Consider the following 26,944-nt stretch of genomic DNA (forward strand, 5'->3'; position numbering starts at 1 on the left):
GATGGGGTGGATGTCTGTTATAACCCTGGTTCTGGGTCTGGGCCGCTGCAGGGTTGGCCCGCCCACCAGTTCTCGGGTATCCTTACCACCAGGGGGAGCTCTCCAGCACTGCGCTGGCTAATTCACCTCTTACAGCGATGAGCAGGGGTGGGGCCATTTCTCCTGAATTCAGGCCGTCGGGGTCAGCTCTCCCACACCTAAGCCTTCAGGGCCAGCTCATTGTGTTGCCCAGTGAGATACAGGGGCCACTCTCCCAGAGTGCTGCAGCTGGTGAGGGCCAGGGGCAGCTCTCCCGCTCTTATGACTGCAGGGCCAGCACGTTGATTGTGGGGAGGGGGTAAAAATTATTTTTTCTGATGATGATAAACTGGAAACGTTGGGTGGAGGTTTCAGTGCTCTCTCTCTCTCTCTCTCTCTCTCTCTCTCTCTCTCTCTCTCTCTCCTCCCTCCCTCCCTTCTTCCTTCCTTCCTTTCTTTCCTTTTTTTGAGACAGGGTTTCTCTGTGTATCCCTGGCTGTCCTGGAACTCACTCTGTAGACCAGGTGGCCTCGAACTCACAAAGTTCTGTCTGCTTTTGCCTCTGGATTGCTGGGATTAAAGGCGTGTGCCACCACTGCCTGGCTAAATCATTGTTTTTATGTAAACTGTTTTCTGGCATTTGTTGTGGAAAGCCACCTAATGATACCCATTTTCAGTACTCAAAAAACTCCAGTTAAAGTAACTGAATCTAGAGGGTCCAAGGACTCCAGACCTCAGGCCAAGGGCTGTAACACTGGCCAGTACTAAGCTCTAAGTAATCCCTACTTCTCGATTTTATACAATGAGGCTATAAACAACTCTGACTCCTGCCAAGTCTGAGGGATAGAAATATGTAGGACTGACTGGAAACTACCCATAGGTGAGGAATCTCTACTTCCAGATGGGCAAAACAGTCATGACCTGTAGTAGAGTAACTATTTCAGAGGCCTACAACACTAGAAGGCTCTGCCACTAGAGGGCACCATTTGTTCGCTGCTGCCAAGCGCTGTGGGAAAGGAAGCCTGCCAGAGCCCAGCACTTAGAAAGCTAACCTGCTCATTCCTATGCCTCAACCTTGAAAAGCCTTATTAACCCTTAGACAATGACCGCTGGTGACAATCCTTTGCTTGGGACCTACTCTTGCTATCCATGAGCTCTATTTGTCTCCCTTCTCTTGAAGTCTTCCTTGTAAACCTATAACAAGCGTTATAAACTTACCCTCCTGTTGTTGCCTGGGAAGTTCATACAGAGACAGAGGACCCAGACAGCTGAGGTGGGAAAGCCTCCACCTCCCCCCACCCCTCCACCAATACATATGGCAAAATGTTCTTGAACTTTTCACCTTTAGGAAGGCAGGACAGGCTTCTCGTGGACAGTGTCTAAATGAGATGACAGACCTCTACCCACTGAATGTGTTGCATTTTGATTGTGAGGAATGTAGCACAGTGAGTTGCAGGTAGAATGCAAAAGGCATTTGCACATCACCATCATGCCTAACAGGCCGTGGTGAGCTTTGAGCTTTATCCCAAGCCAGTCATCATTTTAAACAGCAAAGTGTCAAGATGTACCTTGGGCTTTAAGAAGACTGACTATTCTGGTCCCAATTTGAAGACAGATTGAGGAATAAGACTGAGGGAAAGATGAGTTAAGTTGTTGCAATAGCTCTGATGGCAAATAAGGGTAGCTTCAGACTAAGGAGGAAATGGTATAGTTTGGCTGGGGTAAAGCTGAGGTTTGGGTATTTTGAATCTGGTGTTGGGGGGTGTGTCTATGGGTCATGCCAGTGGCTTGGTCAGGACTAGCTGGGTATTTCTAGGATAGATTCGTAGACTTGTGATAAATTGTGCTTTGAGAAAATCAACTAGAAGCTGAAAACAAGGAGTCTGTAACAGGTACTTAGTAACTGATTTTCTAAAAAGCATTGACTCTCTTGAATCCAGGGGGTAACTGATAGCAGGACAAAAAGTCTGGCATTTGCTTTGAGTTATACTATTTTTCTTTTTTCTTTTTTGAAAGTACCATCACAATACATGATTTACTTTTACTTGCAGAATCAAAACTATCATATACAAATATTAGGAATAGTGGTAAGAGAACACAGACAGCCGGCATTGTGTGAGTGTGTGTGTATATGCATGTGTATGTGTGTGCCCTTTTTTTAATTCTCATGAAGAAATGCCATGGGGAACACCTTTCTAAATGTCTCAGCTATTCACTCATTCTTAGAGTTCATTCTGTCACACAAACCAAGACTTACCTCTACAGTACTCTAATAGGAAGGGGTAGAGAAAGAGAAAGGGAAGAAAAAGAAAAAGGCACGAAGGACTAAACGTGGATGCCATTAAACAGAACTGTGGCTACATGGGACGACAGCTTATCAGAGGGTGTTTGAAAGACAATTCTCAACCCCAGAAGGTCAGCCATATGTCAGCTCAGAACACCGGCTTTAATGTTTATTTTGTTTTTAAATACGAAACAGAAATGTAAGGTCTTAGAGGGATAGCAGAAAAGAAGTGACATTGATTTTGTTTTTTATACATTCCCCTCCTCCAGGCAGGTCTGCAGGGTCAGATTTCTAAATTTGGGACGTGGAGTCGGCTTCCATTCTCATAAGGGGACAGTCCTTTAAACAAGCACAGGATGGTTCTCCTTCCTCTCTTTAAATGCTGTGCACGGGAAAGGTGCCCACTTTGCTAGGAACTCTACATCAATGTCCCAGGAGCCCTGGTGCTCTTCAGCCTCCTCGCAGAGGCTTAAAGGATGGCACAGAAGATTTTCTTCTCCCGAAAGGGGTTTTCTGAGGCTGGGACTGGGGTCAGCAGCGGGTCCTCCTTGGCAAGTGCCTCACAGTAGGCCACCAAGTCTGCAGCCACCTTGGACACCTTTATCCTGTCAATGTTGGCTTCCGTCTTCGGCAGCTCTACCAGCTTCCTGGCTTGTGCTATGCTGGCAGTGTTGTTGCTGGCCGTTGGGAGCTGGACGGGGTTCTCAGACACGCTCGTCAATTTTCAAGGCTGGAGGCTCACTAGCAGATCTTGCTTGGTTCCCAAGGCTTCAGAGTTATATTATTTCATCCAGAGTGTTCATCTAAAAACTGCTGGTACCTAACCGACCTCATCCTTTCTTCAAGGCTGGAGACAGAAGGATAATAGTAACTGAAACTTAGCTTTGACAATGTCCTATTCCAGGCACCCTAAAAGAGCCTAAAGGTGTCCAGTCATTGTCCTAAACTTATGATCATCCTGGAGTCCAAGAATAGCAAAGCTTCCTTGGATAGACTGACCACTCTACAGAGGAGAGCGTTGCCTCTGTCGACAAGATACCCCCAAGAAGAAGCGATCATCTTGTAAGAATCAGATGGATTCTCTGCTTGAAGTTCCTAACCACTTCTTTGGGCCGCTGTGCAGAGTGAGGTTGAGAGAAGATCAGCAGACCTGAAGGCGAGGATGTAATGATTTCACTAAACCCAACATAAATGATATATGGGCGTTTATTGGGGAACAATTACACAGAAAATACAAAGAACCTCAGGAGCGTTTCCCTGCCCTTCCTACCGGATTTGCTGATCCACCAGCAAGAAAGCGCAAAGGAAGCCACACCTCAAGCTTCCCTCTTTCTACTTCCATCTCCCTGAGGTCATGCCCAACGGGGATGTGGCCACCATTACAGGTTCACAGACAAGATGCATACATGGACCACATCTTGACCATGACGGCTTAACCATCTGTTCCTCCTACCCTCTGCCCCAATTCCTCTTCTATTTAAGCCTGAAGCATCAGTACTCTGGAGACAGACTGGGGTACCGGACTCCATTCTTTTCCGGTCTCTCTTTGCTGTCATCAATACTTCTCTCTAAACTCCATGTTAGGACCTCCAAAATTGGTTTGAGGGGTCACCAAACTTCTTTGTTCCTTTCCTAACATGGCCACGTTGAATAAATCTAATGTTTCATGATCTGTCTCTTCAATTGACCTAGTGAGGGCGGGAAGCATGAGAACCAAAGTTATATGCTAGAGGCTACTGTTTATGTTTTCACTCCTCTGGACAATTTTGACAGGTCTGATTTTTTTTTTTTTTTTTTTTTTGAGACAGGGTTTCTAGGTTTGGCTGTCCTAGAACTTGATCTGTAGGCCAGCCTGGCCTTGAACTCACAGAGATCCACCTGCCTCTGCCTCCTAAGTGCTAGTATTAAAGGTGTGCCCCAGCACCCCTGCCTTGAACAAATTTGTTTGATCCACATGCACTAGGTGTGCTTGACCACATGTGGGCGGGAGATGCATGGGTGGCAAATGTGTCACGGGGTTTGCTTGCCCCTGATTGGACTTGATGGGAAACGAGGTGAGTTGTAGATTTTGCCTTTTTAAGCCCCTGCAAAATTTGACTGGGGACCATTTTCTGGGAACCCAGAGATATATGATGGGGGAGGTCCTTCTGTGTATATGTTTGTCTTATTGGTTGGTAAATAAAGCACTGTTGGCCAATAGGGAAGCAAGTTAGGCGGGACTAGGAGAGAAAGAGGATTCTGGGAAATGTAGGAAAGGGAGATGGTCTCCATGTGATCCTAGGAAGAGAGGATGCATAAGTCCTCGGTAAGGTAAGTCCTTATAAAAATATATAGATTAGTAGTTATGGTTGATAATTAAAACTGAGGTAGCAAATAAGAAATCCTAGTCATTGGCCAGCAGCATTATAACTAATAAAAGACTGTGTGTTATTTGTGGTCCCTAAAGTGATGGCAGAACCCAGGCAGCAGGCGGAAAGAGTTATCCTTACAGATATAACCTCTTGGAAAGTATTTAACTAAAGCTTCCAAATTTGGCTCAAAATTGTGGCAGTGGTCTTATGCTCCACCAGTGGGATTAGCAGGTGGCTGACCATGGCTTTATGGGGCTGCTAGGACCCTGGATGGCCCTAATGGCTCAGGTAACAGATCTATTTTCAGATTTTTGTGTTGTGAGATATTTGATCACACTGTGTAAAGATAGGTCACTGTGACTGGTTTAATAAAAAGCTAAAAGACCAATAGCTAGGCAGTAGTATAGGTGGGACTTCCAGACAGAGAGAGCTCTGGGAAGGAGAATGAGGAATTTGCCAGCCTGATGCAGAGGAAGCCGGACATGCAAAGCGAGAGGTAAAAGCCATGCACCATGTGACAGCAGGTAGATTAACAGAAATGGGTTAACTCAAGTCATAAGAGCTAGTTAGAAACCAGCCTAAGCTAAGGCCAAGCTTTCATAATTAACAAGTTTCTGTGTGTCATTATTTGGGAACTGGCTGATGGGTCAGAGAAAGACTGGTTACATTTTTGAGAATGAACCTTCACACTTACTTCCATAGTGGCTAGAATAATTAACATTCCCATCAGCAGTATATAAAGTTTCCCTTTTCTCTGCATCTTCCTGCCTCTGCTCCCCAAGTGCTGGGGTTACTGGCATGCACAACCACACCTAGCTTTAGTGTAGTTTTAATTTGCATTTCTCTGATGGCTAGTGATGTAGAACATTTTTTTTTTCATATGTTTCTTGGCCATTGGTACATCATCCTTTAAGGTTCATCTGTTCACTTTACTAGTTTATTTATTGATTAGGTTGTTTGGTTTCTTGGTATATGACTTCTTGAGTTCTTTGTATAGTCTAGACATTAACCCCTTGTTAGATATGTAGTTAGTTAATGTCCTTTTCCAATTCTATAGTCTATTTCTTTACTTGCTTGCCTCCCTTGCTTTGCAGAAACTTTAAAATCTCGTGCTATTCCAGCTGTCAATTGCTAGCCTTGTTCCCTGTGCAATCAGAATCCTTTTTATAAAGTGCTTGCCTATGCCTGTATTCTGAAGTGCTTCCCTTACTTTTTAAAAGGTTTTTGATCCACTTGGAGTTTATTATTCTTCTATAGGATGAGTGAAAGGGATCTAGTTCCATTCTTTTACATATTGATAGCCAGTTTTCCCAGCACCATTTTCTGAAGAGATTGCCTTTTTTCCAATGTATGCTTTTGACGTCTTTGTGAAAAACCAGGTGGCTGTTGTGTGGGTTTATACCATCTCAGAATCCAGATAAACAAAAGCAAGCAAGAGTTTCTGAATGTCACAGTCTGAGGTCATGCCGAGATCCAGGGTCACTCCATCAGGGGCTGAAGAGATGACTCAGCAGTTAAGAGCACCTGTTGCTCCTGCAGAGAACCGGGGTTTGGTTCTTAGCACATACGTGCAACTCACAGCCATCTGTAACTTCAGTTCTAAGTAATAGTATGCCCTCTTCTGGCCTCCAGTGGCACCAGACACACAGTGCACAGACATACGTGCAGGCAAACCACTCATATACACAAAATAAACAACTCTTTAAAAAACAAGTCACTCAGTCATCTTGGTGTGGTGGTGCATATCTTCAGTTCCAGCACTCAGGAGACAGAGACATCTTTGAGAGCTCAAGGCCAGCCTAGTCTACACAGCTGGTCTCAGTATAGCTATGACTACATAGTGAGATCCTGTCACCGAAACAAAACGGGAGTCATTCAACCAGAAGAGAGGATCAAGTGGGTTAAAGCAAGGACGTCTTAGCTTCTCTTTGTTCCTGAAACTGACTCTCACTCCCTCAGACTAATAGCTGTCTGTTTCTTTTCTTAACCTGCTTGGCTCTTTCTTCCCCTGTCACACAGAAGCCAATACTCACTTTGTTTCATCAGAGAGTGTTAGACAGTGGCAAAACAGTCTATATTTTTAAGTTCAGAAAAAAGACCAAACTCCATGATCATCTGTAGCATTACACAAGCTCCATGTGTTCTGGAATGGAGGAGATCTTTGTGCAGACAGGCTAGACCTCAGAGAGCCAGCAATTCATAGGTGACCTTTCCTCTTGTAAGTGACAGGTAAGTGCTGTGTGACTTGTGGAAGGCTTCTGGAGAGGGAGTGTGATCATGAAGAATGAGTGTGAGTTTGCAAGGTAGCTTTATTCACATAAAGCAGCACAGGGCCAGGGACATGGCGATGGCATGGAGAGTTTGAGGACAGCTAGGAGCTTGAGAGGAGGTTGAGGTGGGGTCTGGGCATGGTGTCAAATGCCTTTAATTCTGGCAGAGGCAGGGGAATCTCTGTGAATTAGAGGCCAATCTGGCCTACATAGTGAGTTCCAGGCTATACAGGGCTATACAGTGAGATAATAGCTAGACTCTGAAAGGTTATATGCCACCCTGAAGTGTGTGACTATCCCTTCAAGGGTTGGGAATTCTCTTGATGGCAGCCAGATGCCACCAAAAGGTTTAAGGCAAAGCAGTAATCTGATCCATCAGATAATTTTTCTTTTCTTTCCTTCCCTCCCTTGCTCCCTCTCTCCCTCTCTCCTTGCTTTCTCTCTCTCCCTGCTTTCTCTCTCTCTCTCTCTCTCTCTCTCTCTCTCTCTCTCTCTCTCTCTCTTTCTCCCTCCCTCCCTCCCTCCCTCCCTGCCTCCCTCCCTCTTTCTTTCTTTCTTTCTTTCTTTCTTTCTTTCTTTCTTTCTTTCTTTCTTTCTAAGTCTCAGTAGTTAAGACTACTGGCTTCTCTCCCAGAGGACTGGAGCTTGATTCGCAGCACCGGACCAGATGTTATTCTTTTGAAAAAGCAGTGGTTAGCCAGAGCTCACTAAAGTTCAGGTATTTGTGAGCTAACAGTAGAATTTGGGAGGGAAGGAAATATTAACCTTGAACTTCCTGGTAAAATGCTTTGGATCTGTTGTTTTCAAATGTTAATTCTTGAAACTGAGGCTGAAAAGTAAGAAAAACAAAAAATAAACAAACAAAAAAAAGCAAACTTGCTGTAGTTATGCAAGAAAGATAAGAAAGTGATTTGCAACAAAGATATAAATTAAAAGCTGGGGATTTTAATTTGTCATAAAAACAGTTTGAATTTAACTAGGTACCCAGAGACCCAATACATTTATACTGTCTTGTAAACTCAGGTACTCTTAACTTTCTAAAGCCTGTCAAATGGTATTTTGGGCTTTATTTAGTGCTTCTTAAAACATGAAAATGCTTTGAATACAGTGTTAAGGGAAACTGTACTTGAGTCTGAGGCTGGGGCTCAGCTCATACACTGTTTGTCTAGCATTCATGAAACCGTGGGTTTGAGCTCCAGCACTGTATAAAGTGAGAGTGGTGAAGCATGCCTGTAATCCCAGCACTTGGGAGATGGAAGATAACAGATTCAAGGCCATCTCCAGCTACAAGTGAATTCAAAGCCAAACTGATGATGATGATGATGAGAGGAGACAGAAAGTGGTCCTCTGTCAGAAGCTGGAAATGCCCTTGGTTCTGTTGTGGTCTGAGGCCAGAAATGCAAAAGGGCGCTGTGGCTCTGGGTCTGGTTTCTCATTATCTTTCTTCTCCTTTTACAAAACCTTCTGGCCACTTGTGAGGATGTGACCAAAATCATGGACATCTTGTGGGAGGACCAATGATACCGACTAGTTCATCTTCCATGCCTCAATCCAGACAAGCCTTATTAACCCGCAGATGAGAACGGTTGATGGGAATGCCCTTCTTGAGACCTGCCTTAATTTACAGGAGCTCTCTGGGCTTCTTCTTCATAAGCCCTCACCCATGAACCTATATATAATATATGCTTTCTTTAAAACTCACATCTCCACTCATTGTCTGCAAAATTCATTCTCCAAGTTCTTGAGACAAAGAATGAAGAAGCCATTGTCTTTGGGTGACCTTAGTAGCTGTTCATTTTTCTGTGACCCATGTCCCCTAAGCTGTTGGCCCTCTGAGATGAGAAAACTTTTGTCACAGTTGAGGCTCCCCTGCTCTTCTCCCATGTCTATAATGTTATGGTGTGGCAGGAAAAGGACCTTGGCAGGAAGCCCCATGACAGGTGAGGGGCAAACCACACCATGCAGACAGAGCTTACATGGGAAGTTTGAGTCTGGGAAGGGAGTGGGGGAATGGAAGGGAGAGAGGGGAGAGAGAAAGAGAGAGACAGGCAAAGACCTGCCTGCACCTTCAGAGGAACAGCAGAAAAAAGAGAGCAGGAATGGGTGGAGCTTGTTCTTAAAGGGAACTTTTGCACCTGTGTACAGAGCCAAGGTACTGATTGTCATGTGCCCCAAGGAGCAGGGCCAAGGTGTGCCTGGATGCTAACACATATCACTGGGGTATATGAGACCCCATCTCAGAGAGAGAGAGAGAGAGAGAGAGAGAGAGAGAGAGAGAGAGAGAGAGAGAGAGAGATTTACTCACAGTACCATCTCACCAGTTCTCTAGAGTAACAAAACTTATAGACTGAATCTCTCTCTATATATAGAAAAGACATTTTTCTGCCAGATTAGCAGCTGCACATGAATCTACCGATATTTTAACTATCATCTGAGGCTCCGTGACCCCAAAGTCACCACTCTGCCTCAGCTGCAACATATGGGTTTAAATTAAGTCTCTATCATTCTATTTATCAGTAAGACTCAAAAGTCAATGGCTGGTGTGGAAACCTGCTAGCTCAGAGAGGCTGAGTAGCAACGAGCTGATCTGCTTTTTTTTTAGGCAGAGACACTACAAGAGATGGAGCTCTTCCCTCATCCCAGAACCAAAAGGAAGCTCAAACTCCAGTCACTACTCTTTCCTTCCTCTGTGTCTTCTCTATCCAAATTGCTGGCTTCTCTGTGGCTAATTCTGGTCAGCTAGTCACTGGCTCCATCCCCCTGATTTAAAGGAAACTTTACTTAACTGTTATTTATTTAACAGTTTTGAAGTGTTACAGTGCAATCAAAATAACTCACAACGGGATTTATTATAATGATTTACAGGCTGCATACACTCCAGCTAATCCAATAATACCTGGCTATGAGCAAGAATCCAGTAGTTGCTCCATCCACAAAACTAGATGTCTCGGCTTATTTTCAGTATACAGGCTCAATGCCAGTGAAGGAATGGATTTGCTAGCAAGGTGAGGGCAAACAGACGAAAAGCAAAAGCTTCCTTCTTTCATGTCCTTCTGGGCTTCTAGCCGAAGGTGCAGCTCAGATTAAAGGTGTGTTCTCCCCCCTCAAGATCCAGATTGAAAGTGGATCTTCCCACTTCAGATTTAAACAGCAGTGACAAAAATCCCTCACAGGCGAGCTCTCCGTTTTTGGTTTTTAGTTAACCCCTGATGCAGTCAAATTGACAACTAAGAATAGCCATCACATCAGCCCTAGAGCAAGTATTTGGAGAGGCAATACACATCTAAATAAGCATCTGCTTGACTGAAATTGTTTATTTAAAACACCGTTTACCAAATCGAACTGTGTAATATTAAAGTATCCTTGAAGGCATGGAGTATGGATATCAGGGAGCTACGGAGATCCATTAAGGGAACACTGTTTCCTCCTGCTCAAAGAATGGAATTTGCCTCTGGATGAGGGGGAAAACACAGGAGTTTTGACCTCTTCCTAGTATTAGAATTCTTTATTCCCTTAAGAGGTAATCCAGGTACACAGAGGAGGGTGTAGGCCCTGCCCCAAAAGACTTGAAAGACATTGATGATCCCTCATGGAAGGCCTCACCCTCCTTGGGGCGCAGAAAGGGGATGGGATGGGGGAGTCGGTGGGGGGCAGGGGAGGATGTGAGGGAGAGGGAACTAGGATTGATATGTAAAACGAGATTGTTTCTAATTTAAATTATATATATATATATATATGTATATATATATATGAGGTAATATAGGGGGCTGGAAAGATGGCTCAGTGGGCCAAGTTACTTGCTTCCAAATTCAACAACCTGAGTTTGATCTTTTCTTCCTACACGGTGGAAGGAGAGAACTGACTCCCATAAGTTGTCTTCTGAGCTCTACACTTGTGCCAAGGTGCATATATATATATATATATATATATATATATATATATATTTGATCCAGCTGGGTCTGCCAATCACTTAGCTAAGAGGCCACCCCTTGGGAAGGTTGAGTCACCTAAAGTCATGCTAAGAAGATGGGAAGAATAATTATCCCTTTAACAGGACAACGAGCTTATCCTTCCCAGGAACTCTTCTTCCAGGTGTCCCTGCTAAATCTGCTCACTTTTCTGAGTTACTACAGACTTGTTACCCTTTTCTTCCCCCTTTCCCAGGGCCTATACATGCTTTCCTTGATGCGCTAGGCTTTCTCACTTTGTCTCTGAGGCTACCACATCCTTCCGCAACAAGGAGGCTTACAAACAGCATAACTGTTTCTCTTCCTCTTCTCCGTCTCCTTCCTCCAGGCAACTGCCGAGATTTACAGTTTACCTACCTTGTTTTTCTCTCAAGGTCTAGAAATTGTCATCAAGCTTCCTTTCAAGTCCATTAAAATTTTTAATTAATGGATCTAAGAACCCCTGGAAGGGAACCCCAATTTTCCCAGAAAAAAAGGTTGTTGTGGGATATTTGCACACTGTGTGAGGATGTGTTGCTGTGACTGGTGTAATAAGAAGCTGAATGGCAGAAGAGATAGGAGGGACTTCCAGGAAAAAGAGAGGAACTTGAGGTGATTCTAGGTACACAAGAGAGACACCAACAAGACACAGAGGGAGTTAGATATATAGAGTAAAAGAAAGGTAAAAATCCACAAGGCAAAATGTAGTTCATATAAATGGGTTAATTTAGGTTATAAGAGCTGATGGGATATGCCTAAGCTAAGGCTGAGCTTTCATAATTAATAATAAGTCTCGTGTCATTATTTGTGAGCTGGCAGGCCCAAACAAAACTCCGCCTACACAAGGTAAACATTTAAGATAGAAGTTTTGCACTGACTTCATAGATATTGATGATGGTATACTTCTAAAGAAGGTTCTAGAAATGAATTTTGTCCATTTAAAGTCAAGGGTAAAAGAAAATGAGAGGACATAAAAATCTTTACCTTAACCAAATACTTAGAAATAATATACAATAAAAATCCCTTTATTGGATTATTGCTATGATTTTTTTTTCCCCAAGAATGTTGCCAGAATTTTTAGGTTTAACACTTTGGCCTGAGTGGGCCCAACAAGCTAAGCTCAGGCACTCATCCTAAATACACCAACTAAAAAAACAAGTAATATGAAAAAAACAGAGAGATCTGGGTGTTGATGGTGCACGCCTTTAAACCAGCACTTGGGAGGCAGAGGCAGGCAGATCTCTGTGAATTCGAGGCCAGCCTGGTCTACAGAGTGTCAGGACAGCCTCCAAAACTACACAGAGAAACCTTGTCTCGAAAAACAAAAACAAAACAAAACAAGACAAAAACCCAGAGAGCAGATTCAGTATGGCCACACTGGGAAGAGGAAAGAATGAAGGGGTCTAGTAACCCACAGGTCCACTTTCAGGGTACTAACATGAGGTTCATGTTTAAGTAGAGGCCAAAGAGCATACATAATTAGACAGTTCTGGTTAAGGACAGGTCCCATCCGTCCCTGACCCATCTCTTGTCTCCACTCCAGTCAGTCCAGCAAGATGGTATGATAAACTTATCAGGACTGTATGAAGTCTCTTCCTGGGTGTCGTGACCCGGCCTGTCTCAGCTTTGACCCACGACTGCCATGAGGTTTGGCCCGAGTGGGGGTGTGTGGACCTGGAAGCTCCCAGCAACCCAATGGCGATAAAGATCAAACACAGGCATCTTGTCATCTTCAGAGAGCTCTCAGTTCCGTGTTGTGGAACTAGAGTCATTTCTTTATTAGCCATCTTTTCTGGTGTTTCTTAACCGTCCTGCCATGACCACGAGGAAACCATTCCTCTTTGTTCTCCTCTGCTCTGGCCGCTCACCCCTCATCCTAACCTTCCATCCTCAAGTTACTCACATCCCTCTGATCTCCCTGCCCAGGTGCAGGCCTATTCAGATGCTTAGGTGCATAGATATGCAAATAAGGAGGCATATTATCCTGAGGCCATGGTAAACAAAAGTAGCCCTGCTGACATTAACAATATAATAGTGGGCCGGAGCTTTCCGGTGTTCCATGTTTACTGGAGTTAGAACCTGGACCCGAAAATATTCCATAACAGAATTATTCTGTCCCCCACACTGGGAAGCAAGTTTCTCTGGCTGCCATGAGGTCTTCCTTCCAGCCCACCCCAAGCTCCCAGCATGGGATTCCTGGGGAAATTTTAATTCTTTGAGGTCTATTGTTTCAACAATCTGAGAGCCAAAGAGAGGAACACAAATGTCCTCTTTTTGTTTTCAGACCTCAACCTTGAGGAATGTGAGGTGGTTTCATGGTTTGTGGTTCCTAAGAATTACCATTTGAGACTGGGGAGACAGCTCAGCAGTTAAGAGTAGTTCTTGCTTTAACAGAGAACCTAAATTCACTTCGTAGGATATACAGCCACCTGTAACTCCAACTACAGGGAATCTGACACCCTGTGAATACCCCCACACATGGCATATACTCACACAGACAACACATACATGCATAAATAAAAGTTAAAAATAAATCTTTAAGAATTGCCATCACTTCACCAGGAAACTCAAACTTAACATTTCAATACCTGTATTCTAGCTGGCTGACTGTAGTTGGAATTTTCTTTTGGTTCACAACCAGCTCCCAGGTTAAACACACAAAACTATTAATTGTGAATGCTTGGCCTTGGTTTAGTCTTATCCCACTAGCTCTTTTAACTTTGTTAGATCCCCCCCCCCAAAAAAAACCCTCAAGTATCCGGGGTCCCAGGCCACGTTCGCGGTCACCCTAATCACCAGGCAGATTCGAGAGCTTGCTGCAAACTGCACGAGGCTTTATTGTAATTTAACGAGCTAACCCCATGTTAACTCGGGTCTTTCACCCACCCGCCATGGCAGATGGCTAGCAAAAGACGGCTCCTAGGGTCACCAAGAGACCTTATAGGACAGCGTAAGGGGAGTGTCTAGAGGTACGCACAGGCTCACGATTGGTGTGCCTCCAGGCTTGGAGGGCTTGCCCTGTGTTGATTGGTCAACTGGTTGTTATGGCCCATAGGCCCTCCCAGGGTGGTTGCTATACTTTGTGCGTCATTGCTGTGCGCTTGTCCGTAAAGCACACCCAGAGTCATAAAGCATAGAGCCACCAGCTAATTTCTGATTGGTTCCTTGTCACGAGGTGGGCATCTGACTTTCTAGTGACTAACTTCTGATGGGTTCCTTGTCACGAGACAGGCATCTGACCTCTAAGTGACCAAGGCAGGTTTATGGCAAGCATGTGTTCGGCTGTTATGGCTGCTGAAAGGGGAGCAGGTCCCTTCAACTTAACTTTTTTTTTTTTTTTTTGGTTTTTGGAGACAGGGTTTTGCTTTGGAGCCTGTCCTGACACTCGCTCTTGAGATCAGGTTGGCCTCGAACTCACAGAGATCAGCCTGCCTCTGCCTCCCGAGTGCTGGGATTGTTATTGTTTTGTTTAAAAAGAAGAAAAGAGAAATTGCTGAGACATGAGACTATAAGTTTATTATAAGGCCCGGCAGAAGGGGGAGACTAAGAAGAGGAACAGGGGTAAATGGCTGACCGCCATGGCCGGTCGCCATAGAGAGACAGAGCGGGGAAACAGAGAGGGGAACAGAGCACACAGAGAAACAGAAAAACAGAGGAACAGAGAGACAGAGAAACAGAGAAACAGAGAGAGAGAGAGAGAAACAGAGAGCGTAAAGGGGCAGGGGCCTATCTTTTAAAGGGGTCCTCTGCACCTGCGTGCAGACTTCTTTCCCATGGAACCTTGGGCTGACCAGGGTATTGCCTGAGTGGATTTCACCAGGTAACAGGGGAAGGCCAGCATAATGCTTGAACCTTTCAGGGATTAAAGGTGTAACGCCCAGCCTTTTTTTTTTTTTTTTGGTTTTGGTAATTTAACTTATTTTTATTCATCTATGTTTTGCCTCAGGGTTTTTTACCTTTCATTCTGTATGTCCTACTTTCCTGCTTCCTCATATGTAGCTGACCCCTGGTGTCTTCCTGGCATCTCTTCCTACTTACTTACTCTCCCTGCTGGAAGTCCTGCCTATACCTCCTCCCTCACTATTGGCCTTTCGGCTTTTTATTAGACCAATCAGGTACCTTAGGCAGGCAAGGCAAAACACCAATACATCTTTACATAGTTAAACAAATATTCCACAACAGCAATAGCTCACTGAGATAAAAATTCTTGAACAAACTTCTTTTCCTTCAGTTCCAAATTCTACAATTAACTCTTCCTTCCTTCCTTCCTTCCTTCCTTCCTTCCTTCCTTCCTTCCTTTTCTTTTCTTTTCTTTTCTTCAGTTCTGGGAATTGAACATAGGACCTCATGCATGTTAGACATGTGCTCTACCACTGAGCTGTATTACTAACCCCAGTTAATTCTTTTGAGACAGGGTTTCTCTGTGTAGCTTTGGAGCCTATCCTGGCACTCTCTCTGGAGACCAGGCTGGCCTCGAACTCACAGAAATTCACCTGCCTCTGCCTCCGGAGTGCTGGGATTAAAGACCTGCGCCCGGCTCCCAGTTAATTCTTAAATGCTTACATTTCAGCTAACCACTTTTTCAAAAGAAGGGGTAGATAAAGATAGAAGCAACAGTGTCTGTACATTAACGTAGTCCAAAAATCATCCTCAAGACACTCGGGTTCACACACATACACACACACACACACACACACACACACACACACACACACACACTCCTGAGCACACACATGCACATATTTTACATATAGACTACCAAGTATAGTAATTTTAGTATATAATAAGCTGAAAAAATGCAAGTGAGTTATTTATTGGAGCTCTGGGGGGATGTTTTAGATACAACATGACACCCACAAAAATAATTACATTAATTTAGACATATTCTTTTTTGTTTTTTCTTTTGGTTTTTCGAGTCAGAGTTTCTCTGTGGCTTTGGAGGCTGTCCTGGAACTAGCTCTTGTAGACCAGGCTGATCTCGAACTCACAGAGATCCACCTGCCTCTGCCTCCCGAGTGCTGGGATTAAAGGCGTGCGCCACCAACGCCCGGCTAGACATATTCTTAAATAATTCACTATAATTTTACAGCTGGTTAGCTAGAATTCTTCTAGGAGCACCAGGATAGCACAGTGTTGTAAAAAAAAAAAAAAGCAGTTTCTTCAATACTCTTGTTCTGCATGTTATACTCCCCCTTGCTAATTACCAACACAATTTAAATATCCCTGCCATGCTGGCAGATGCCTGTTGTGGGGTATTTTGATTACACTCTGACATTCTGAGATGACCCAATAAAGTTATGCCTTGAATCAGGGGGCGGAGCCAGTGACTATTGGAATTGGCCATAGATAAGCCAACAATTTAGATAGAGAACATGCACAGGAAGGGAAGGGCGGGGACTAGAGCTTGAGCTCCCTTGGCTCAAGATGTGTCTCTTGCAGGGTCTCTGGCCAGAAAGCAAGATCAACTAGTTGCTATTCAGCCTTTCTGAGCTACCAGGTTTTCACCCCTACCTTGGACTTTTGAGTCTTATTGATAAATAGAACAATAGATACTTAATTTAAACCTACATATCGAGGGCAAGGCAGAGCCAGAGCTACAGGACTAGAAACCCCACCAGGTTACAGCCTGACTGGCCTTGAGGGGTGCTGACTGAGGAGCTGTGGGGTGGCAGACGATGATTAAAATATCAGTGGATTCATGTGCAGCCGCTAAGATGACTGAAAAACGTCAGATGCCTAAGCAGTTTAACCAAATTCCAGATTCATTCAAAGGAGCCCCCTAAGACAAAGCCTGTCACAGAACATCAGCCCCCACACAAGGTCAACAGATTCCCAGTTTGCAAAAAAAAAAAAAAAAAAAAAAAGCTTCCAAATACAAGATCTGCCACAATCTGTCACCTGAAAGATTCAATAGAGCCCCAGAGGCTCGGAAGAACATCTTCACAAGGTTCACAAGGCAAGGGGCCATTCTTACTGTCAAAGTGTAGGCATTCAAATCAGTCTAAGAAAAACCCAGACAGCTCCAAAGAGTCCCAAACTAGTGAGAAGAAGGAGGGTAAGACGCTAGTTATGCCCACCTGGGCGTTCTTACAAAGGACTGGACTTCAGGGTGTGGGGGGTTCACACACTTGTTTCTCTGCCTTACTGAAGGGTAATGGAGACAGGTGACGCTGACCAGGAAAAAGGCTTTGGGATAAAGCAATTCCAGCGTCTATGGGAGACCCTTCAACCTTTCCTCTGCATCTGAGCTGTGTGTTTCCTGAGAACAGACATCTAAAATGTGGCTTTTCTCCTGGCTCAGCAAATAAAGTGTTGCCAGAGGTCTATAAGGCGAAAGACTGGACTCTGGCAGGCCCAAGCTAGGCTCAGTCATATATCTCCTCTATGCCAGTTAGAAACAAGTAATAGTCCCTGCCAGATGGTCACCAGGATGGACACAAGTTGCTAGCAGCCTATCAAGCTGACCAGGGTGGCCAAAGTTCTGAACGGGACAGGCTTGCAGGGACATATCTGTGCTTAGAATTTGGATGACACCAGCCACTTCATTATCTCAACCTGAAAAGCTCAGTGTGGTGTGAGAGGGTGAGGCACTCAATCTACTGGAGTCTGAAAAAGTCTCAGAAATTGTGCTGAACTTGCTTGCTACGGGGTCTGGATATTTACCATTTGGCCCATGTGATGACTGACCTGCAGCAGTTAAAGGTTTTGGAGAGAGGATAGGAGGCAGGAGGAAGAGAGGGAGAGAGGGAGAGGATTGTAGTGGAAAGCACAGAAGAAAGACTTATTCAGGGCTGGAGAGATGACTCAATGGTTACAAGCACTTGCTGTTCTCCCAGTGGACATGGGTTCAATTCCCAGCACCCACACGACAGCTCACAACTGTCTGTAACTCCAAGATCTGACCCTCACACAGACATACATGCAGGCAAAACACCAATGTACACAAAATAAAAATAAACAGATTCATTCAGTGCAGGCACACTGAGAAGAGGAACATACTAGCTAGGGTCTCTATTGCAGTAATAACATCAAATGACTAAAAGCAACTTCAGGAGAAAAGGAGTTTATTTCATCTTATAGTTTGTAGTCCACTATCCAGGGAAGTCTGGGAAAGAACTCAAGGCAGGAACCTGGAGTCAGAAGCTGGTTCATGGTGGAGAGCTGCTTACTGACTTGCTCCTAATGGCTTGCTTAGCCTGCTTTCTTATAGCTCCCAGGATCACCAGCCCTGGGGAGGCCCCTCCCACAGTGAGCTGGGCCCTCTCACCTCAATCACCAGTCAAGAAAATGTACCTCAGGCTTGTCCATAGGCCAACCTGGTGGGGATATTTTCTCCAGTGAGGTTCCTTCTTCCAGAATGATTCTAGATTTTGTCAGGTTGAGAAAAACTAACCAACACAGCAGGTGGTGGTGGCGGACGCCTTTAATCTCAGCATTTGGGAGGCAGAGGCAGGAGGATCTCTGTGAGTTTGAGGTCAGCCTGGTCTACAAGGGGAGTTCCAGGGCAGCCAGGGCTGTAACACAGAGAAACCCTGTCTCAAAAAGCCTAAAAACAAACAAACAAACAAACAAACAAACAAACAAATACAAAAACAAAACCCTAACTAGCACAAGGAACAAATGAAGAAATTCGGTGACCCCCCCTAGTCTGTGTATACTGATATGAGGTTTAGGTTTAAATAGCAGGCAAGAGCTATGTGTTATTAAGCAGTGCTGGCTAAGGTGTGGTCCTGCCCGCCACTGACTCATTTCTATTGTGGTTATCAGAACTGCATGAACTCTTTTCCTGGGAGGCAAGTTCCTCTTGGCTCAGAGGTGTTCTCCCCACATCCTAGGATTCCACGGGAAATTTTCCATTGTCTCAGTAGTATGATAGGAGCACAAGTGTCATTCAGTCTATCTCCTCTTCCAGCAGGGTGGTGGTAAGTTAGATGGAGCCAATGAGCCTTATTTGCAGAAGACCCTCTTACCTGACGAAACAAACAAACAAACAAAAAAGCCAACACACTCCATCATCATCATTTCCTGAACTCCAGAGAACTGGCACTTTGCTCAAGGTTATGTGGTTTCATTTTTGGGCCCTACCCCCCACCCCACGCCACTTAGGTGATTAGAGATAAATGTTTCCTTGTAGTTTAAATCCTTCACTGAGTCAAAGGTCTTGGCTTCCTTAGAAATAACTGCTCATTACTGCTCCCCCATTCCTCCCCACCTCCAGGCCTTTACATCTCTTCAGCCTGTTGCTGCTCTGAAGAAAAGTGACCGGTAAACAGATTTACATTCTGGAGTTAATGATCCACAAAGCCCAGGACATTTGCATTTCTAAAAGGTTGTTGGAGATGGTTGTATTTGAACTCGAAGACCTGAGGCCCTTAGTGGGTGATGCTGGTGTTTGGATCTGGCTGAGATGTCTCAGACCAGAGTCTCTTTAACTCAGCTGTCCTCCCTGATCCCCTGTTAGTGATTGCTTTCCCTCTCAGGCAGGCCTGGAGTTGGCTCCCTGGAGCTGGCATCTGCTTGTATTGTTTAGGGAGCCTCAGTTCACAGGGAAGTGGCTGTAACCAGGAAACCCTAGAGGGGGACTGATAAAGTCATATCACAGGGATCCACTGAACCTGCGGTCAGGATGTTAAGAGGAAGAGAAACAAAACTCAACCAAGAAGAAAGAACACGCAGAGAGGATGCAGGATCTGAGAATGTCTCGAGTTGGAACTGTTGGGTTCGGGGTGCAAATAATGGGGAAACAGACCACCATAGTTTGAAACAGAAGCAAACTTTATTCACCCCCCCACACCAAAAAAAAAAATTACTATAGGGCACAAAAAGTTAACTGGGACCACAGACAGAGATGGGGCTTCTGACACTGGCTGTGGGGCTGGTTTGGGGCCTCTTATAGTAAAATAAAGTGTCAGGTGTGGGTGAAAAAGAGCTTTTACAGCCTTGAGGTCAGGCTTACAGTCACATTACATTTTAAGTGTTACAGCTTTTGGTTATAGGATGTTAGGATATTAATTTAGGATGTTTTCGAAAGCCTGTGGCTGACACAGCCACTTTCACTGTTCCTGAAAGAATGCAAGGCAGAGAGCAGAGTCACATAGGACAGTTAAAATTAAGGGAATAAAACACAGAGGGTCCCATAGAGGCAATAGTTAGAAGCTAACCTTTGTCTGCCGTACCTGCCTAGCTGGGAAGGTGGGAGGCAGGAGACAATTGTTAAAAGTTTACCTCTGTGCACAGTGGCTGCCAGGATGTCTGCTCTTAAGGCAGAAAGCAGTTGTTAAAGGCTAACAGTGGCTGCCAGCTTTATTTATTTTTTTCAAAAATGTGTTTGGGTTTAGAATTGTGTGTTTCTATATTCCTGGACCTTTCAGAACCATCTAAGTTTACAGCACTTACCAACCCTCCTCAATCTGGGGCAATAAACACATTTGCTGCTGGAAACAGCATACTAGATTTTTCTAGTTTTTAATGACAGTGTTTCTAGAGAGAATGTATGTCAGCTTGCAAGTGAGCATTTATTCATGCATTTTTTGTATCAGTCTTCACAACATCACAGTACTGTTAAAGAAGAAGGCAAAGCAAAGGCTACGGCAGAAGCTGCCACAGTGAGTTTTATTATGAGAGGGCCTGAAGGCCATGATCAGCCTGGAGGTGGGAGCGGGAGCATCAAGGGGAAGAGGGAGTTTGCTTTTAAAGTTCAGAACAGAGATTGGGTGATAGTGAAATAAGAGGGCGGAGGGGTTAGCAGGGGAGGGGACATCAGGAGAGGGATGGTGGGGAGAGGCCAGGCAGCCTCTTCAGAGAGCACCATTCATTCGCCTCTGGACAAAATCCCCATGAGCAGTCTTAGTCTGATCCCCAGAACAAAGGAAAAGTCTGACTTTTTGTAAACTTTTGAAGGTGGTGGAAAGTTTTGTATGACATGATTTAGTTCAGCATTGCGCATGTGACAAAGCACAGAGGAGCCTGGTATTGAGAATCTGAATGCATCATAATTCTGTTCCAGAGGGAGCTGCAAAGAGGCAAAGCCTGATTCAGGCTTTGGTATCAGGCCTAAAGGTGCAGATTTGTGGGTTGTTTTTTGTTTTGTTTGTTTGTTTTTGGTTTTGGTTTTTCGAGACAGGGTTTCTCTGTGAAGCTTTGGAGCCTATCCTGGCACTCGCTCTGGGGACAAGGCTGGCCTCCAACTCACAGAGATCCGCTTGCCTCTGCCTCTCAAATGCTGGGATTAAAGGCATGCGCCACCAATGCCCGGCTCAGGTTTGTGTTTTAACACTAAGAAAATCTCCATTTCACAGAACTTGGGAACAAGGAAAAGTATATGCAGGGCTGTATGTCTGTGAGGGGATCAGGTTTTTTGATCAGGACCTGTCTCTGAAGCCTGTGATCTTTGGTTGCTGTTCTTGTTTGTTGTTTTAATCTTTTGGGATAGGATCACCATCCTCCTGCCTCAGTCTCCGAGTGCTGAGATCACAGGTGTATACCGTCTCACCTCACTGACTTGCAATTTTTTTTATGTAAATTAAAAACAATCTTATTTTACATACTGATCCCAGTTCCCTCTCCCTCCTGTCTTCCCATTTCCCCCACCAACCCCCCATCCCAGCCCCCATCCACTCCCTTGGGAGAGTGAGGCCGGTGGGGGATCATCAAAGGCTGTTATGTCATATCATTTGGGGCAGGGTCTAGGGGCCATCTTGTTCTTTATCGATGGACTTTAATGATTTTTCTGCCACATGGACCTCTTCCAGGACTAGAACTACACTTTCTACCATGTGTCCCTTTTGAGAAATTTTCCCTTTTGGTTGGCATATTTTGGTTTTCAGTTGTGTATAGCTATGTTTGTAACCATTTCCTTCCAGATGTGTCTCTTCTGTAGTCCTTTCCCAGTTGTGATAGGAAAGAGACTCCCAGTTTGGTTTCAGCTTAGTGTTCCTGGAAATGCGCTAGCTGGCTTTGCGATGATCTCACTTAATAGGTTGTCCAAAGGGTATTGTATTGTTTTTCCATCTCGGTGAAATGGTTGGGCCTGAGAAAATTCAGAAGAGTAACATGTGCAGTGTGTAATGCTTTTTAACCATCTCCACATCTGGCCATTTTCACATCTGGGTATTCAGAGGAAACCACACATGCCATGTAAACAAATGAGGCTCTTCTCAGCTGGCACAACTATGCCATCAAGCTATTTTCGAGCCAGAGGGATACTCAAAGGCTGTGCTGGTTAGTCTTATGTCAACTCAACACAAGCTAGAGTTACCTGAAAGGAGGGAACCTCATTAGAGACGATGCTTCCATAAGATCCAGCTGTAATACATTTTCTTAATTGGGGATTAACAGGGGACAGCCCAGCCCATTATGGGTGGTGCCACCCCTGGGCTAGTGGTTTCTCTAAGAAAGCAGGCTGAGCAAGCCATGGGTAGTAAGCCAGTAAATAGCAATCCTCCATGGCCTTTGCATCAGCTCCTGCCTCCAGGTTCCTGCCCTGATTTCCTTAATAAACCCTTTCTTCCCCAACTTGCTTATTTGTAATACAAATAATAAAAACCCAGAGACAGATACTGGGGTTCAAGCTGAAAGATCAGAGAAGCAAAGCAGCCAGTCAATCACTCTTACCTCTACCAAGGCTGAAATGAAGATCCTGTCTTCCCTGTGACTAGAAACTAAATCTCAGAATACAGCCTGAGACCCTGGGTTCCTGTCTTTTATATAGTGCAGGCATTAAAGGCACGAGCTCTGTTTCTCTTTTAGACTGATTCACTCTTTGGTAGCCCAGAGTGGCCTTGAACTCATAGAGATCTATCTGCCTCTGTCTCCTGAGTCTTGGGATTAAAGGTGTGAGCCACCACTGCCCAGTTTCTATGACTGTGGCTATCTTTGCATTCTTATCCCTCAGGCAAGCTTTATTAAATCATAAATAATATATCACCATAGTTTTTTGGTCATGGTGCTTCATTACAGCAATAGAAACCCTAAGACAAAGGGTCTGTCCAAAAGTTTATGAACACAGACACAAAGGCAGTCTGTGAAGGGTTTGGAAATCTGCTTGAATGCTGTGGTAAGGTTAAAACCTTTAATACTGAACACACCCGGCTTTGTGTTCTGACTCTGTCACATAGGATCTTCATGTGCTGAGGACAATAGGGCTTTCTTCTGGGATTGTTGTATTAATTAGGTAAGTCTAGTGTGTTCTTCACAGTTAGATAGCATTCCCATGTTTACATATTATCAATTTTCTTTCTTAGTATGCTAATTATATACTGTTCTTAAGCTTTCATTTCTAATGATAATTAATTTCATTCTAATGATATTTCATTTCTAATGATAGTTAAACTGATGTCATCCCATTGTTCTCTTCCCATAAGGCTAAAAATCAGATAAGAGCTGGCCGAGGTGGACCTGGGAAGTAAGATGGTACCAGTAGTTGAAGGTTTCTGAAGACCACAGAGTGGAAGGCGGTTTTATCATGTCATTTCCTTGAGTATTACAGCTTGCTTCCTGAAAGGGCATTTGGGAAAGAGGCCCCAGAAGAGGGCCCCAAGATGATCCTAGATCATTTCATGATATGAGGACAGCATCCACTCATGATACACTCATATTCTTTTTATTTTTCAATAGTCTTGAGTACAATTTGTTCATCACCAGTGACAATTTCTCCCATCTTATTCAAGGAAGCATTTACCAAATACTTGAAACGCTTTCACTGCTGAGAAATATCACTGTTGCCTGATGGGTAGCAGCAGGGTGTGCTGCTAAGCATCCCACAGTGCACAGGGCAAGCCCTCAGGAGAGTTATGAGACAGCTGTTGTGATGGTGCACCCCTGCAATCCTAGCACCCTGGAGGCTGAGCTAGCAGGAGCTCAAGCTTGAGGCTATGCCGGGCTGCACAGCCAGTTCCAGGCCATCCTGAGTTCCATAACAATCCACTTCTTAATTTTCTTTTCAGTGCTGTAGAAGCTGAGAAACTTTGTTTGAGTGGGTAGAAATGATGACCTTCATTTTACAGTCCAGGAGCCAGGAGCTCTCAGAAGCTCCCTGATACTCAAACTCCGTCTTGTAGCTTGGAAACCTAGGGTCTTTCACAAAGCCATAGTGGTGAGAACAGGGGTGTGCAAAAAATGATGGGGGTTATGAACCAGGGCACTACTGATATTTAGTAGGTATTTACTGAGATCTTTGTTGAATGAACAGAGGAGTGAGTAGAGGGAGGTGTGAAGGCTCAATTTCTGGAGGAGTCCAGACTCCAGAGACTGGGCCTCCAAAAGGAAGTGTCAGAAGAGTCTTGTCTACCGTCCTTCATCACCTTCCTTGAGGAACACAAAGACTGAGGCAAATGATCTGTGGGCTGAGTCTGGGTGGCCATCTCCCTGTCTGAGGCCCAGGTAGGGATGGCTCCAGCAAAACAAGAGGGAGCTGATTCTCAGTTTCTAAAGTTTTTATGACTTGAGCTGAAGCACGTTGATTCTGGTCAGTCCTGAGTCTTCTAATAGGGAACAGATGAAAGGAGATTGGGTGGAAGGGGAGGAGCCAATGATTAAACAGACCGTTTCTTTTCACTTCCGCTTTTGGACTCCAGAATTGATTCTCTGGGTACAGTCTGCCAAGGCTGGAGAGAAGCCTGTGCCTGCAGCTGACTGGCTCCAGGAACGATGCGAATCCCACCATTCCTACCTCTCCCCATGGAGAGCAACTGGGCTGCCTATTCACTCTCACAGACTTTGTGCCAGATGCTACTGTGGACAGCTGTGTTAAGTAAGTCAGAACCTCCAGAAGGGAAGCAGGGGCAAGGACAGACACCTGGGTTGGGGTTGGACTTGTGCAGGGATGGACATAGCACAGGAAACATGTCAGCAAAATCAAGAGTGGGTAGCAGGCTAATAACCAGGCTGTGACAACCTGGCTGGCCTTTGAAAAACCAAAGCTGGCAGGAGTTTTGTTGTTGCTTGTTTTCCTGTCATTTGGTACCCGGGTCTCTGATGCACAACCACTCTCCTCATCAGAACCTACTGTCACTCGGCACCCAGGTCTCTGCTGCACTACCACCCTCCCCATCAGAACCTTCTCTGAGGGAAATCAAGTGCCCTAGACTTGAGTGACAAATAAGGCGACCAGTTTCCCTTTGAATTTGTGGTTCACACAGAACCAAATCTTGGGCAAGCTGTCTACTGCTGCTTTAGACAGAGTTGGGAGGGAACTCTAAGATGCATGTGAGGGGGTCGCAGTGGATACTCTCTGTGCCCATGAAGCCACCCTACCCAGCAGAAGTGATCCCCCCCCTAATATATAAAGAGAGGCATAGGAACATCTGGGCTATTCTGGGAATTTGGGTTCAGAGTATCTTTCATGAACCTGGGCAAGTCTGGAGTTGTCAGTTGTGGGGCAAGAGAAAAATCTCTCCAGCCTCTTCACTGTATAGACCATGGGAGGTGGTCTTGACTCGCATAGTAAGAAAGTCAGGGTTGGGGTTTTAGGCTGAGGCGGAGAAGATTTTTCTGGTCCTGGTCTCACCTGTGGGTCAGAGGATAGAAAGTGATGGTGCTGGGTGATTAGAAGAGTCTGGGTGAGTCCTGTTGCAGGATCATCTTCTAAGCTCAGTTCTGGGGTTTCTACCCATACCGCTGAGAGGAATGCACATAGCCATGTCACCCCCTTGTCCCAGATTGCATGCTATGACTTATAGTGAAATCTGGTCGGTCCTGGGGGACCACAGATGTCAGTGCTGGGTGGGAAGTGGCTACCAGGGAGAGCAGTATGAAAGAGAAAGAGAGACTATTTTCCCACAAGTAGGTATATTAAAATGACACCGGATAGCTCGGTTTCTATATGGGAAGGCTCAGTCCTAGAGAGGCAATTGTTGCAGAGCCATCAATCACCTGGTGAAGACGTCCAAGAATGGCACTTTCTTCCATTTTCTTTTGCTAAATCCCTATTTTTTCCCCATTGTTTTCTGGGCCTCCACACTTAGGACTTCATCACTTGATTCAATATTATAACACCCTGTGACTGTATCTTGGTTGCTCCTGACTTTGGTCCTGTGTAGCTGTGGAATCTTCCAGGAGAGCTGTGGGAAGGCATAGTGCTTTCTAAGTGTCTTCAATGCTGGCCCATTGTCTCCTGGTAAAGCTCCAGTAGTGTCCTGCTCTTCATACTCCTGTTTCAGCTACAATGGATTTCCTCAGCCAGGCAGTGTGACACTACACTTGGCTCTTACTTCAGTTGACTCTTTAAGTTCTTTGTGTCAGACACTGTTCTGGATTTGGGGTGAACAGTCAGTGAACAGGCAGTTTTCCTGACCTAAAGTACAAGGTGTTTGTCTTCCTTCTAATGAATACATTGGACAAGAACATAGTTTTAATTTCTGTTGGATATAGAATGAATGTACAAATGACAGCTTCTCCCTTCCACATCCCCATTTGTTTTTGTTTTTTTTCTCCTTTTCATGCATTGTGCTAACCCCCTTGCTAATCCCACATACTCAGGGTTTTTAGCTATTACTTCTATGTCGATAGCTCCCAAACTTATTTGTCCTTCCTTTCTCTGTGTACTTTAGCTTAGAAACAAAATTATATTCAAAATTCAACATAGCATCATTTCCTTATATTTTTCTCATTTTTCTATTTGCATGAGCAAAGCCACCTTGCCCCTGGTCATCCATATTTACCAACTTCATGCTTCATTAAACGCCAATTTTTCTCAGTCTTGCCCCTTAAGTCTCTCTCATATGTGTGGCTTCTTTACTTCCTATTGTTAATGCAGATGAGCAAGCAAAGTCATGGGGGAATATCGATGCATTTGATAAAGTCAAAAAGGGTAAATAAGTTCAGGGGATCCACTCATGCATGGTATTTGGAAAGTAGAGGCAGGAAGGGCTGGAGTTCAAGGCCAGTATAGGGTACCTCACAAGTTTGAGGCCAGCCTGGACTACATGAGACCTTGTCTCAACAACAGCAACAAAAAGATAAAGGGATTTGCCACGAGGTGATAATGATGACTCATGGACTCTAAACTAGGCGTGTGTGTGTGTGTGTGTGTGTGTGTGTGTGTGTGTGTGTGTGTGTGTGTTAGAGGTAGGTAGA

General features: G+C 44.7%; 2 protein-coding genes across 3 annotated transcripts in view; one reads left to right on the forward strand and one right to left on the reverse strand.

Moving 5' to 3' along the window:
• Window positions 1-2,771: 2,771 nt before the first annotated feature.
• LOC118238929 (guanine nucleotide-binding protein G(I)/G(S)/G(O) subunit gamma-2-like) lies at window positions 2,772-3,644 on the reverse strand. The gene is made up of 2 exons (XM_035445810.1): window positions 3,573-3,644; window positions 2,772-2,993 (listed from the first exon to the last, which is right to left on the reverse strand). Exons 1-2 carry the CDS (start codon window positions 3,642-3,644, stop codon window positions 2,772-2,774), a joined length of 294 nt encoding a protein of 97 aa, XP_035301701.1.
• Window positions 3,645-4,554: 910 nt separating this feature from the next.
• The window catches only part of LOC103161893 (low affinity immunoglobulin gamma Fc region receptor II), a 37,262-nt gene continuing 14,872 nt past the window's right edge, over window positions 4,555-26,944 (forward strand). For both annotated transcript variants that reach the window (XM_027417046.2, XM_027417047.2), the window contains exons 1-2: window positions 4,555-4,612; window positions 24,445-24,620. In XM_027417046.2, the coding sequence (XP_027272847.1) occupies window positions 24,518-24,620 (103 nt within the window). In that variant the 5' untranslated portion in view covers window positions 4,555-4,612; window positions 24,445-24,517. The remainder of the gene's footprint in view (window positions 4,613-24,444; window positions 24,621-26,944) is intronic.

Source organism: Cricetulus griseus, chromosome 5, assembly GCF_003668045.3.
Source record: "Cricetulus griseus strain 17A/GY chromosome 5, alternate assembly CriGri-PICRH-1.0, whole genome shotgun sequence".
In the NCBI taxonomy this organism is placed as follows: domain Eukaryota; kingdom Metazoa; phylum Chordata; class Mammalia; order Rodentia; family Cricetidae; genus Cricetulus; species Cricetulus griseus.